Consider the following 14169-nt stretch of genomic DNA (forward strand, 5'->3'; position numbering starts at 1 on the left):
TACCATGAACAGCTGCACTAGATTCTGAGTGCACCAGTTTTAGTAAATTTCCCCCACTGTGTTCTCTTGGCTATAACAGCCATTAACAATAATCGCATGTAAAATCTGATAGGCTGGTTGTACCAAAGGTGATCGATCAATCAACCTGGGCACATTCAGCCTGCCCATACATGCTGCTGAACCGGCTGAAATTCAAACCGACTATGGCCAGCTTAAATGTTTGCAGGAAATTGAAGACCTTTTTAAAACAAGCAGCAGGTTTTTCCAGCCTACTTTTTCAATTTGCATAATAGTCATAGAATACATTGTTTCAAGTTTGCATAATTATTTCTTTTACATCATACTCATGGTTGTTTTGTTGGCATCTTATAAATCATGGAAATTTAAATCCTGTTTCTTAGTCCCGTAAAACCAGTGTAGAACTTTATTTGATCCAAATACAGGCATACCCCACTTTTAAGTACACAATGGTGTTTATTTACTAAAGCTGGAAAGTGCAAAATCAGGCTCACTTCTGCATAGAAACCAATGAGCTTCTAACCCCAGCTTGTTCAATTAAGCTTTGTTAATAAGACCCGGAAGCTCATTGGTTTCTATGCAGAAGTGAGCCTGATTTTGCACTTTCCAGCTTTAGTAAATAAACCCCATTGTGTACTTAAAAGTGGGGTATGCCTGTAATCATGCATAGATGTTCTAATGGTATTTATCATTGAAAAAAAAAAATGTATATTTTGGAAAACTCTAGTTGTATATGTCAGTTATAGTAACACAAATTTTTAAAACTTTTTTCATTGTTCTTAAAGCAGTTGTGCGAGGACAATACAATATCATTCCAGGCATCTTGGATACAGAGTGAAATATTAAAAAATAAAGTATAACAATCTGCCAGGTTTAAGTGACTTGTAATTAGGACTTGACAGCATATATAATTCGTATTATTATTAGAGAATAAAATATGGCACATACAACATTCAACAATGCTGCTGCAGGGTCTGGAGCATTTAACGCATAGCTACTGTGGAATAGGATTGAAACCAAATATCCCATGTTCTGCAGACATTTCCTCTTCGTATACTATTTCAAAAGATAGAATTAGGTTAATCTGTGTTTCCAGTGCAACATACATGACACGGAGGAGAAAGATTTAATACATATTTAAAGTACATCTAGATCCAAGGACAAAATTCATAATTGTATATTGTCAGTTTTCAAGGCGGTTAACAGGCAGCTGTGAGACAGTTCAGCCAACTTAAAAATGGCTTTATTCAGCAAAAAAAAAAGAAAATGACAGACTGTGTTCATGGGTAGCTCAACATAACATAATGTCCTCATCAGTATAACACAGTCCTTTAAATTGTGCTAGCATCCTAGCCAAACAAACATTGCAAAGTCCCAGCTACAGGCCAGCTCATCCAGAAGGTCACAGTCCACTTGTGGAGCCTTCCAGACAGTATGCAGGTCTCTTCCTCACTGTTAGAAAACAGCTCCACACAAACTCTTAGAGCAGCTGACTAATATCCGCCCCAGGTTGCTGTGGCTAACCGTTTAACACCGTGACCTGTTCCCTGACAGGAATCAAAGCGGAGTCCCCCATCTGAGCACTAAGAGCCGGGAGCCCCCCAGATCGGACAAATATGGCTCATAGGAAGTATTTTCCGCTTCCAATCCTGCAAACACCTCCAGGAGACCTTAATCAGCTTCTACAGGTTCACACATCATCTTGTACATTTCATCACTATTCACGTCCTGCAACACAGTATTAATGACTTCATCTGAGGGTTCCTCCTTTTTGGAGGAGGTCCCTGAAACTTTGAACTTTTGTTCACACAGGTCCCAAAATATGGGACAATCTCGCCCAATTAGCAAGTCATGAGGCAACCCTGAGATCATTCCAACTCTCAATATAGCAGTTCCTGCTGATGTGGACAGGGTTACACGGGCCTTTGGATAGTATTTGACAACCCCATGTACAGAGATCACTCCAGTCTTTTCTCCCGGGTATCAGCTTTCCCCGCAACCTGTCCGATTGGAGCAGGATAACCCCACTTCCTGAGTCAAGGAGTGCCACCACCTCTTATCTATTAACCTGCACCACACACTCAAGTGGGCTTAGAATGTTTATAGGATCAGTGGCAAAAGCATACATAGAGCCACCCATCGGTGTAGCTCCTTAGAAAGACCATGCAGAAAGCGGTCCAGTGCAAATCGCTCCACAATCTGAGTAGTGGTCTTCTCTTCTGGTTTCAGCCAATCCTAGAACATATGCAACAGATGATACAGCTGTGCACGGGCAGGCTTAGCTCTGTCAAAAAAAGCCTCCACATAGTGTAGATGAAAAAATGATGTTTTTTTATTTGTAAAAAGCCTGATTACAATAAAAAATGTGATCACAAATATAAAAACAAAATGGGAAACAAGGAGGATGCTAGAAGCGACTGACGCGTTTTGACCCATAGGTCTTCTACTGGGGCAGGTCTTCTACTGCCCCAGTAGAAGACCTATGGGTCGAAATGCGTCGGTCGCTTCTAGCATCCTCCTTGTTGCCTATTTTGTTTTTATATTTGTGATCACATTTTTTATTGTAATCAGGCTTTTTAGAAATAAAAAAACATCATTATTTCATCTACACTATGTGGAGGCTTTTTATTCTTTCTCCACATACTATCTGAATGAGAATCCAGCTTTCACTACAGTCCTATGGGAGATGTCTTGTTTCCTCTGATCCGTGCCTTGGTTATCCATCGCGAGGACTTACCGGGTGGCCCCTAGAGATCCACGCAGAGTCTGGCCTGGAGGGTTCTGAGAGTCGGGACATCCTTTCCAATGCCCCGAGGGGAACCCTGCCTATGTGATTCCCTGTCGCTGACAAGGGAATCCAGTATATCTGGTAAGAGTTTTCTATCAAGATTTATACAGCCGATTGATGTGTTCTCCTTGGTGATGTAATTATCTGCCTATGTTTGAACATCAGCTGCTTTTTATACCTATCCATCTTCAACCAGTGGGACATTTTCTAACTATATACTGTTTATTTGATGGACTTCACCTATCCATTTTATGTTGAGAGACTTACGAATCATTTATTGCACTATTGGTGATACCATTTATGAACACCCTTTGTGGGCTTTCACAGTTGATGTTTATGCGCTACATTTTTTATATGGTAAGCTTCAATATTATCTGTGGCCGACATCTTTTGCAGGGTCCACTGTACTGCCTTCCGTGGGTCACCCTTCACAGCGGAGCCACCTCTCTTCAGCCTGCTGGGTTACTGCCTTTTGTAAGCCCGCTATCTGTTCCACCAGTAAATGGTTTGTCTCTTGTTGCGCAGTTACTGTCTGTGCTAGGACTTGCTCCTGGCGGGCCTGTGCCTGCATAATAACCAGTATCAGTTGCTTAATCAGGTTCTCTATTGCATTATCTGATGCTTTTCCAGCCTGTGCAGCTTTAACCCAGGGCATGGGTTTGGCCTGGACCCCTCAAACTGCCCGCATTCTCCACCAATTGTTTGGATCTGAGGGGTTAACAGGCAGCTGTGAGAGAGTTCAGTCAACTTAAAAACAGCTTTTTTCAGCAAAACCCTAAAAAATTAAAGACTTTGTCTTCATGGTTAGCTCAACACAACACAAGCTCATCAGTATAACTGTCAGGGCTGGGTTCAGCCCTTCCTTCTCTGAGCTGGCCACTCAGCTGTCGGCTAATTACCAGCTCCCTTCTCTCTCCACAGTTACCCAGCTGTTGATTCTGCTCGTCAGTCCTGCCTACTTTAAGTCATCCAGCTCACTTGATCTCTGCTTTCGCCTTTGTCAACATCACAGAGACTTTCTCCTGCGTTCCTGTTGAAGACTTGCTCGGCTGACGTTCCTTCTTGTTCCTGATCCTGTTTGCTGTACTACTACGTTTATCTCTGGCTCTCTGACATTTGCTTGGCTGACTACCCGATCCAGTTACTGAACTCTGGCTTGTTTTGACTACGCTTACTCTGTTTACCTTATTATTATTATTATTATTATTATTATTATTATTATTAAACAAGTGTGACATAGTCCTTTAAATCGTGCTAGCATCCTAGCCAAACAAACATTGAAAAGTCCCAGTTACAGGCCAGTTCAGTTGTGGAGCCTTCCAGACAGTATGCAGGTCTCTTCCTCACTGCTAGCAAAACAGCTCCACACAAACTCTCAGATCAGCTGATTAATAACAAGGGCTGAGGGAAAGTACCTGCCATGTTAAGTTAACCCTCTCTCAACTCTGCCCCAGGCTGCCTCTACAATATATATAACTAAAATATATTAGAATTTACCAGCCATTAGATGTGGTGGCTGCCTGACTTTTCCTATTGGCTAAGGGCACTTATTGCAAGTACAAAAAATATCAGGTGATCCTGATAAAAATCCTGTATCCTTGTAACTTCCTGTGCAAAAATACGAATATCTGAAACAAGGTTATCAGCCTTCCCAGTTTTCCTTTGTGGACTACACAGCTTCACAGCTATATAACGGAGTCGAGGTTAAGGGGAGGTGTTTGTAGTCCAAAATCAGCAGAGCAGCCTCTGTAAATTGAGTGAGCATTGTCACTCTAGGACAGTTACTGGTAGGATCACCAATTAAAAAAAGAGAAAGAAACTTTTAAAAAGAAAACTAATGAAACTACCATATCTAAAGACTTGTAAGCTGCTATTTTTTTTAGGATTAGATACACAGTAATTACATTTTTTCAAAGTGTATGAGATACAGTCTGAACTTATGAGACAGTCTGTGTTTGTTCACCCCAGGACAAGTTAGTGGTGTGTCTTTCCAATGAAAATGCATCCCGGGTTGAATGTGAACTTGGCAACCCAATGAAAAGGAATGCTGAGGTAAGAGTGTAATTTTCATCATCTTTTATTTCTGAGAGGATGTGTAATAAATGTGCATTCTGTTTTATTGGGGTAAATACCGTATTTATCGGCGTATAACACGCACCCCAAGTTTAGGAGGGAATTATAAGGAAAAAAATGTTTTAAGGAAAAAAACTTACATTTAAATGCCCATCAATGCAGCCTTGCACAGAGTCCATCTGCATGCTTGTCCAGTGTAATTTGCAGCCTTGCAGTCATTTGCAGCCTTGGTGTCATTTGCAGCCTTATCAGTGTCCATTTGCAGCCTTGCAGCTTTGTCAGTGCCGATCTGCAGCTTTGTCTGTGTCCATTTGCAGCCTTGCCCAGGCTGCAGTTAAACTGCAGTGACTTGTCAGTGTCACTGCAGTTTGAAAATGGCGCCGCCGGCGCCGAAATACACAGAGCCGGTCCTCTGCTCTTCTCGGCGGCTCTCGGTCACTTTCGGCCACTTTCGGCTCCACTCGTAGTCCCGCCCGGGATGAGCGCCGCCCATATACAGATAGCCGGGTGTACTCGGCTAGATTCGGCTAGCTCCGCTCACAGTCACGCCCAGTCCCTGTGTCCATCATAGGGCGGAACTGGGCATGACTGTGAGCGGAGCTAGCTGAACCTAGCCGAGTACACTCGGCTATCTGTATATGGACGGCGCTCAAGTGGAGCCGAAAGTGGCCGAGAAGAGCCGAGGACCTGCTCTGTGTATTTCGGCGCTGGCGGCGGCATTTTCAAATTGGCGGCCGGCGATTGCTCCGCTCACAGTCAGCGGGGGATCGCAGGGGATCGGCATATAACATGCACCCGCGATTTTCCCCGATTTTAAGGGGAAAAAAGTGCGTGTTATACGCCGATAAATACAGTAATAAAAAGGGGTTTTAAATGTACAATCAATAACGGATTTCCATCACTGCAGCCTGTGGTTAAACCATTTTGCTGGCCTGAAAAACGTTTTTAATTTTTACTATTTATTTGGCCCCGACTTGGCTTAGAATACTGGGGTTGATTTACTAAATTTGGAAAGTCCAACTTCTGGTGTAGCTCTGCTTAGAAACCAATCAGCCTCCAGGTTTTATTTTCAAAGCTTAAAGTGTTACTAAACCCACAACAGTGAAATCAGTCTGTATAAGCAGTAAAGCATGCGTGTTATACTCACTGTGGAACCTAAGGGGTTCATCCTCTGCATTGTGTAAAAAGGCTGTTTGATCCTGTATGCACAGATCCTGCTCTTCTTCCACTGACTCCAGAACATGTTTGGATAATAGAGCCTTTGGAGTCAGGCTGCACATGCTCAGTTTAGTGTGTATTGCTGGAGAGGTTTTTTTTTCTTGGGAGAGTGCATGTGATCAGCTGAGGGCCAATCAGCACTGTCCAGACAGAGGATCAGGGGTTCTGGATCCTGATAGGACAGCTCGGTGCAGTATGAAAACTCCTCCTACAAGTTTTAACAGGAACTGATAGATGCTACAAGACTTCTATATACTGCTGATGAAAAAAGGTATTTAGCAGTTTATATTTACTAAAATAATTGCATTTCCATGTTCTGTGTACTATGGGAGACCAGATATAGTGAATGCAGGGTCCTGGGTTTAGTAACACTCTAATTGAACAAGCTGAAGCTAGAAGCTGATTGGCTACCATGCACAGCTGCACCAGACTTTGTTCTCTCCAGTTTGAGTAAATCAACCCCATTGTGACAATGTGAAAATACGGTTCTGTGAGATAACTATTTCTTTTGATAACATGAAAAATGTGTGGCTGGACTTGTTCTAAAGTCAAGAGATTGTGGAGCAAGTTGTTCACTCTGATACATTCAGTAACCTATATCAGTGTACCAAAGAATGCTAAAACAGAGCTTTTACATGAACCAATTTTTTGAAATGCCCAAACTCTGACTTTTGATAATTTCCTAGATTCAAAGTGTCCATTGTGAAAGCTTGTAAATTCTCTGTCACTATAGCAGCAACAAGGAATAAAATCTCTTGGATTATGCTCCATTGCAAGCTGGCACAAAAACCAGATATGAAAAGATCTGTATTTCCTGGGTATAACACTGTGCATATATATAGTCGCCTGCATAGGACTAGGGTTGAGGCTGGAGATGGGGGAGTGGGACCCAGGCCGAAGGGAAGCAACTTTATATATCCCATTCTCTTCTTTCCTCTTTTTCTCCATCTTTTTCTTTTCTTTCTCTTTCTTTCCCACTTTATAATTGGGATTATCGGTCATCCCTTTATTGTTATGGTTCATCTGAGAATGCTGTATATTGGCTATTGGTTAGTGAATATACCAGCCCAGAACCTCAGAGAATTAAACAGGAGCTTACCGTTTCCATTACACTCCGAGTGTTTGGGAAGCAGGCAACACCATAGGGTTGATTTACTAAAGGCAAATAAACTGTGCACTTTGCTGCAAAGCTTAGCATATGAGGTAAGGCTTTACTTTGCAAACAATAGCCAATCACGTGCAAGAAAAATGTTTAAAAACAGCATTTTTGCTTGCACGGCACTGGATGATGGCAGAGTGCAACTGTACTTTGTACAGTGCACAGTCTATTTGCCTTTTAGTAAATCAATCCCCATACATCTATAACCCTTCATTGTATGCTTATGTTGTATATATCTCATGACCCGGTACTTACTGAGGCCTATCACTTGACCTTTGATCCGAACAAATGTTTGTATTTTTGTTCATTGTGAAAACAGTAAAAAATATTGCAAAAGAAAAATGTGTGGCTGATATCTATATAGAGGAATGCTGCCCCTTTGCCTCTGTTGCCTAATGGTAAATCTCACCCTGGTTATAGTTATTGCATATGTTCAACTCAAGCCAAAACATTCTATCCTGTATAAAATAGAGCAGGGAAGGGTCTTTTTGTCTCTCATTACCTTAGTGCCATTCTCATATTGGTATACAGAAATCTCAACCGACAGCTGTTACCACCCCTGTATTCCGGCCTGTTAGCATATGCAGCCAGAAGTACCTCTCTGTATAGGTATCCCTTGTAATAAAGCAGTGGGTTTGATGTGTAGAATGATATAAAGACATGTGGGCTTGGCCTTGTCTGTTGGGGAAGTGAATCTGAATGATCTCATTGGATACTGGAAGAATGTTACCAGTTCTGCATACATTTCTTCTCCGTAGTCTTTTATTTGTATCTGTGCAGCTGATTCAAAGTCATTTATTTTTATATTTCAGATAGCATTCTATATGGTTATCAGCACTCCAGGGATCACTATAGAAACAACAGAATTGGAGGTGAAACTTGAACTGGCCACGTAAGAGTTTAGATGAGCCCCTATGTCATTTTGTGTATTTAAAACTGTTACACCAATGATCTGGTTGTAATGACATTTACAGTAGGGATTATTACACTTTCACACTGCTTTCAGTGCACCATACACGTAGGTGTGAACAGTCCTTTACTGGCTTTTTACAGATATTGACGTGTTCATTTTATAATTTACTAATGCTCTGTAAAATGTACATCACAAAGCTGACAATTAGATTCCAGTGTACCCTAGTAATATGCAGTAAGTGGAAGTTGATTTTGGATTCATTTATACTGAATTTTTCAGACACATTTGTTGATTGTGATTTATGTTAAGGGGCAGCAGCGTTAATGTTGATTTTTTTTTTTTTTGGATTGTTTTTTTCTTCCCTTTTTTTTAGCTTTTTGATTCAACTCTCAGGGCACGGTGGTTTTACAATATCCAGTATGTTTATACTTGCCTATTCTCAGAGTGATCTGGTCCTGTCATGTGATTGGCTTCCAGCTTCGGCTTCATGGGAAAGGAGGGACAGCCGATGACGGATGCCCCCTAGTAAGCCTATGGGTGACATCACCACCCAGGCATTCCATCCGTTGTCGATGCTCTCTTCTCTCCTCTGACTCCAACCATTGGGGAGATCCACGTGACCAGACCGGAGTACCCTGAGAATAGGGAAGTATAAGCATCTTCCTTTCACAGAGTAGTTAGAATAGGAGTTAGAAGGGGGGTAGGAGCCATTTTAGGCTTAGTTAGAGCCTGGAATACCACTTTAAAATGGCAGTAAACTGCCATGCTTTTTTTTTTCTTTTTAAACCTGCAAGGTAAAGCTATAATGGGCTAGTATGCATTGCATACTAGCCCATTATGTGAAACTTACCTTAGAGCGAAGCCCCTCAGCAACGAACTGTCATCGCTGACAGGGCTTCCATCTTCACCCGTCTTCCTTCCGGGTTTGTGTCCTCTGGCCATCTGATTGGCCGCACCGCGATGATGTCACTCCTGCATATGCACGCGGGAGCCACTATTCATGGCACAGGACTCAGGTAGCCATTCCTTCAGACCGCATGCACCAGTGACGTTACTGGCCCATTCACAAGTAAATATCTCCTAAACTGTGCAGGTTTAGGAGCTATTTACTGTACCTATAGGTAAGCTTTATTTTACTCCCACTTTAAAACTGCTCCCTCTTCCTTTCTAACTCCTATACTAACTAGAAGGAAGATGCATATACTTACCTATTCTCAAGATGCTCCAGTCCATTCACATGATTTCCCCAGAGGCCGGCTTTTAGGGGATGGAATGCCTGGGCAGTGACGTCACCCATAGGCTTACTATGGGGCATCCATCTATCCCTCCTCTTCCCTGAAGCCGGCACTGGGAGCCGATCACATGACTGGAACAGAGCACCCTGAGCATAGGTAAGTATAGGCATCTTCCTTCTACAGGGTAGTTTGTATAAGTGTTAAAAGTGTGGTTCGGAGCAGTTTGAAATTTAGTTAGTTCTAGCCTTAAATTACACTGAAGTTTCAGTTATGTAAACCCTTTTTATATACTGCCACTTTTATTACTAAACACATGATAGAATTAATTATATTTGTGTTTTTAGGATAAGTGAGCAAGTGAATCTGCCAGTACTGGCCAAAGTCAGTGTGATCATTGAACTGCCGCTGTCTGTCTCTGGGTAAGTAAAAATTTAATAGGTTTCACTCTGATTTGTTGGACCTGTCTCTTACATGCTCCAGTCCAGGTACAATGTGCCTGTTGCCTGTTACTATTATACTGCACCTCTAAAAGTGAAAAACCCAAATAATGTCCAAACGTGTTAGATCCAAGAAGAGAAGTAAGTAGCTCCCCTACACAAGATTACTTTTCAACATAAAACACCAAAAATGAAAATAAAATATAGCGCTCCATATATTAACCTCCAAATTATAGGGAGGCCTAAATGGCCCTAATCATATCCATCCATGGCATCCAGGAATCAGTCCTCTTCTCCTCCTCCTTAACCTCCTTGGCGGTACTCCCGAATCTGGCTCCGGGTGGAATTTCAGAAATAAAAGCGGTAACCCCGAGCCAGACTCGGGATCACATTGCAGCATCCAGGAAGAGCTTACTTACCTTGTCCCCTGGATCCTGCGATGTCTCCCTGCAGTGTGAGCAGCTCGTCCTCCGCTCGATTCATCACAGAGCCGAGCTCCATTCCCTGCGAGCGCTGCGACGCACGGGGACGGAGAACGGCGTCAAATTCAAAAAGTGGAACACACACACAATACATACAGTGCACTGTAATCTTACAGATTACATTACTGTATGAAATAATTTCAAACCCCGTTTGTCCCTAGTGGTTTCTCCAGTGCCCTGCATGCAGTTTTATATTATAAAAACTGTTCTTTCTGCCTGGAAACTGGAGATTGTCCATAGCAACCAAAACCGTCCCTTTACTTCAAAAGCGGTTTTAGACCAGCTAGAAAACAGCGATAATAAATTAGAATCACTCGCAGAATTGAGTGATAGTGATTTGTGGGGAGATCCGTCATCAAACACTGAAAAGTAATGACAGAGACAATTCTGCAACTGAGCAAATTTTAGTGTTTTTGATTTGATTACATTATTGAATAATTTTTATTATTATTATATTATTTGGTATAATTATTTATAGTTATTTGTTATATTATAATTTATGATTTCGTGTTTCAAACTTTATCATACCCAAGATGTCTACTAGACTCTGGTTTGGACAGATTTAAGTGAATTATTCCTAAGAATTACAGGCCTACAATATAAAATGCCAAATTTCCATGCAAAATAATTGTACCGCTTTCAGCACCAAAAATATGAAATAATCATACCGCCAGGGAGGTTAAAACGGCTTCATAGACTGATTTATACATTGGTGCTCCAAAGAAACCGAAGTCCTCACAAAAGTGAAATGCAAAAAATAATAAAATAAAAATGTTTCCATGAACAGGCTTCAAATATACATTGAATTGTAACAAAACAGCAACCTACAAGATTCAGAGATTACAGGGACCTATTTATATTTATAGCTCAGGAAAAAGCTTGAATTATAGAAAAGGCCAGGGCATATCTATATAGATTCACAGTGACATTTGGTGAGTAACAGTCTCCCTAAAGACTGTTAAAGCACATTCGCTGACACCTTCATTCGTTGAATAAAAATGCAGAAAATCAAAAACCTCTTCACTGGGAGAAGATGGTCAGTATATAATTTCCTTATTTGTAACAAAATGAATGTTATATTCCACGTATGTTCACTTAGGCCTTTCAAAAATTACATTTGCCAGGCTGAAATGGAAATTCATTACTTTTTAGAATGCCCTTCAGTTTTGGGGGTTCCTGTTCACAATGGGTCCGGCTGTATGGCATCCAAAATATAATGCAAGATAGGTGAGGGCTTTTGTGACATTCGCCGATGTCTATTAGATTTTCTGCAGATTTTTGTCTTCGGATTTGCCAAAACCATATAATATGAGGTCAAACCTTAAGAGTCTCAATTTGTATGCAATCAGGCAGGTCCTTACACTACATGGTTTTGGTAAATCTGAAGACAAAAATCTAATAGTGTGTATGGGGTCTAATGATCTATCCATGACAAGATCCCTAAACAGGAAGCAAAATCTTTCTCTTTCTCTCCTCTTGAGGTTCAGTTGAAAAAAAAATGAGAATGGATCTCATGAGCATAATCATTTTCAGAGTGCAGGGTTCTCTGGGGAAAGATATATTAGGCAGTTTTAGCACTATAAACCCCCCTCCTCTTTGTTGGACCCTTTCCTTGGCACCAGGGGTATCAAAGAGACAGACCAGGCCTGTCAGTATCAGGCTTGATGCTGTGGGAGGAGTACATCTGCTAATGTACCATCTGATGATGAATACAGGCTGTAAACATTTATGCTGCCCCCTTGCCTTGGGAATACCCATGCTGTCTGCATCCCTGGTGTTCCAGATAATAGTTAATAAACACAAACTTTTGAAAACTAAAAATGATTAACTAAAGTTTTATTCTCCTGAAACTCTGTGAAAACACAATTTTCAGCACTGTGGGGTGACTTTATGCCACATTCACCAGGTGCACATTCACTGTGTTATAAATACAGCAAATATTAAAGTCTTGTTTTTTTTTCATTTAAAAATAACAAACATGTCATACTTACCTGCTCTGCATAGTGTATTTGTACAGAGCAGCCCAGATCCTCCTTTTTTTGGATCCCCTGCCGGCACTCCTGGCCCCTCCATCCTGCCAAGTGCCCCCACAGCAAGCAGCTTGCTATGGGGGCACCTGAGCCGAGCTGCTGCTCTGTGTGTCCATTTAGACACGGAGCCACGGTTTGGGCTTGGCTCCCCAACTCCTTATGGGCTCACTGACTTTGATTGACAGCAGCGGGAGCCAATGGCACCCACTGTGTGTCTTAGCCAATCAGGAGGGATAGTCCTACATAGCCGAGTCTCTCGTGCAACATCACTGGATCGAGATGGGCTCAGGTAAGTATTAGGGGGGCTAAGGGGGGCTGCTGCACACAGAAGCTTTTTTCTTAATGCATAGAATGCATTAAAGTGGTTGTAAACTCTGTTACACCACTTGTACCTACAGGTAAGCCTATAATAAGGCTTACCTGTAGGTACTGTAAGTATCCCCTAAACTTGCACAGTTTAGGAGATATACAGAGTGCGTACAGCCGGACCTTCAGAGCCCTTGCCGGAAACAGCGGCTCCCGAGCACATGCACGGGAGTGACGTTATCATGGCTCCGGCCACTCACAGTGCCAGAGCCCGCGAGCCCAGAAGAAACACCAGGGAAAGATGTCAGCCGTCTCAGCGGTGAGCGGGCGCCGCTTGAGGGCTTCATTCTAAGGTAAGTATTTCATAAGTATGCCATTGTCTTACTCGTTTTTTTTTATTATTATTCAGCGGTTTACAACCGCTTTAAGATAAAAAAAACCTTCTGTCTTTAGAACCACTTTAAAGCGAAACTCCAACAATTTAATGGTTTCCCTTGATGATAACTATCAGGGTCTGTTTACACAACTTGCGGTGTGGCGCATTTCCCGCACTGCGCTGAAAAGTGCTGCCCTCTTTGGATGCACGTGTGCGCCGTTAATTGTTAATGGTACCCCTACGTGGTTTGGTGCAGCACAATTTTAAACATTATGCCTGCTGTGCTTTTTGCCCATTCCAGTGCATTTGTCAGCCTACTGAGATGAATAGGCTGTCAAAAATGCGCCGTGTGGGATCACACAAAAACGCATGTGTTATGATGTGAACTGGTCCTCACAGTTACAGTACTGTGCTCTCATCCAAACTGTCAAGCCATCAAGTGGCTGGTGCCAAAACTGATCACATATGCAGCCCCATGGAAGATCAAATAGAGCCTAAGATGGCAGCTTCCTTTGCTGTAAAGGAAGGGAGGGTTTAGTTCTGCTTGAAGTTGTTTATACTTAATTTTTCCCTAAGGTCTTTTGTTCCTAATAAATGATTCAAGCCATGGTTTTGCATTATATGTTTTAGGTTTACCTTTCTTTCATTTATTTATGCAATGTTAATGTCAGGACTGCCTGAACAGTATGGCGGAGCAGTGACATAATACTGAGAGGGATGTTCATGGTTCTCTTTCAGAGAGGCTGCACCAAACAGACTGTTCTATAGTGGGCGGGTAAAGGGAGAGTCAGCCATGAAGAATGAAGATGATGTGGGCAGTTCTGTGGATGTGGAAGTCACAGTATGTAATTTACTGTTTTAATAGTTGTAATACATAATACAGTACTGCTTGCTTACATACAACAGAAAGGCATTATATTTCAGATTGGGTAACCACACTAATTAATATTATAATAGGTTACATTTTAATTATTGTATATTTAAAGTCACAACTTGTTGGTTTTTCATTTTGGATAGAGTAGTAGAGGGCTAAAACCGCTGTCAGTGTTGTTGTTTTTTTGCCATCTGTGTTTCATTAGTGGAATTTCCTTTTACTTCCTATCCTGTAGACTCAACAGACTCAACATCAAGTGA

At 41.7% G+C, this 14169-nt stretch overlaps 1 protein-coding gene across 4 annotated transcripts in view; it reads left to right on the forward strand.

The window, feature by feature from the left end:
• Window positions 1-14169, forward strand: part of ITGA7 (integrin subunit alpha 7) — a 216850-nt gene that overhangs the window by 177960 nt on the left and 24721 nt on the right. For all 4 annotated transcript variants that reach the window (XM_073614019.1, XM_073614017.1, XM_073614018.1 and 1 more), the window contains 4 exons: window positions 4775-4858; window positions 8069-8148; window positions 9749-9823; window positions 13774-13876. In XM_073614019.1, the coding sequence (XP_073470120.1) occupies window positions 4775-4858; window positions 8069-8148; window positions 9749-9823; window positions 13774-13876 (342 nt within the window). The remainder of the gene's footprint in view (window positions 1-4774; window positions 4859-8068; window positions 8149-9748; window positions 9824-13773; window positions 13877-14169) is intronic.

Source organism: Aquarana catesbeiana, linkage group LG02, assembly GCF_042186555.1.
Source record: "Aquarana catesbeiana isolate 2022-GZ linkage group LG02, ASM4218655v1, whole genome shotgun sequence".
Classification (NCBI taxonomy): domain Eukaryota; kingdom Metazoa; phylum Chordata; class Amphibia; order Anura; family Ranidae; genus Aquarana; species Aquarana catesbeiana.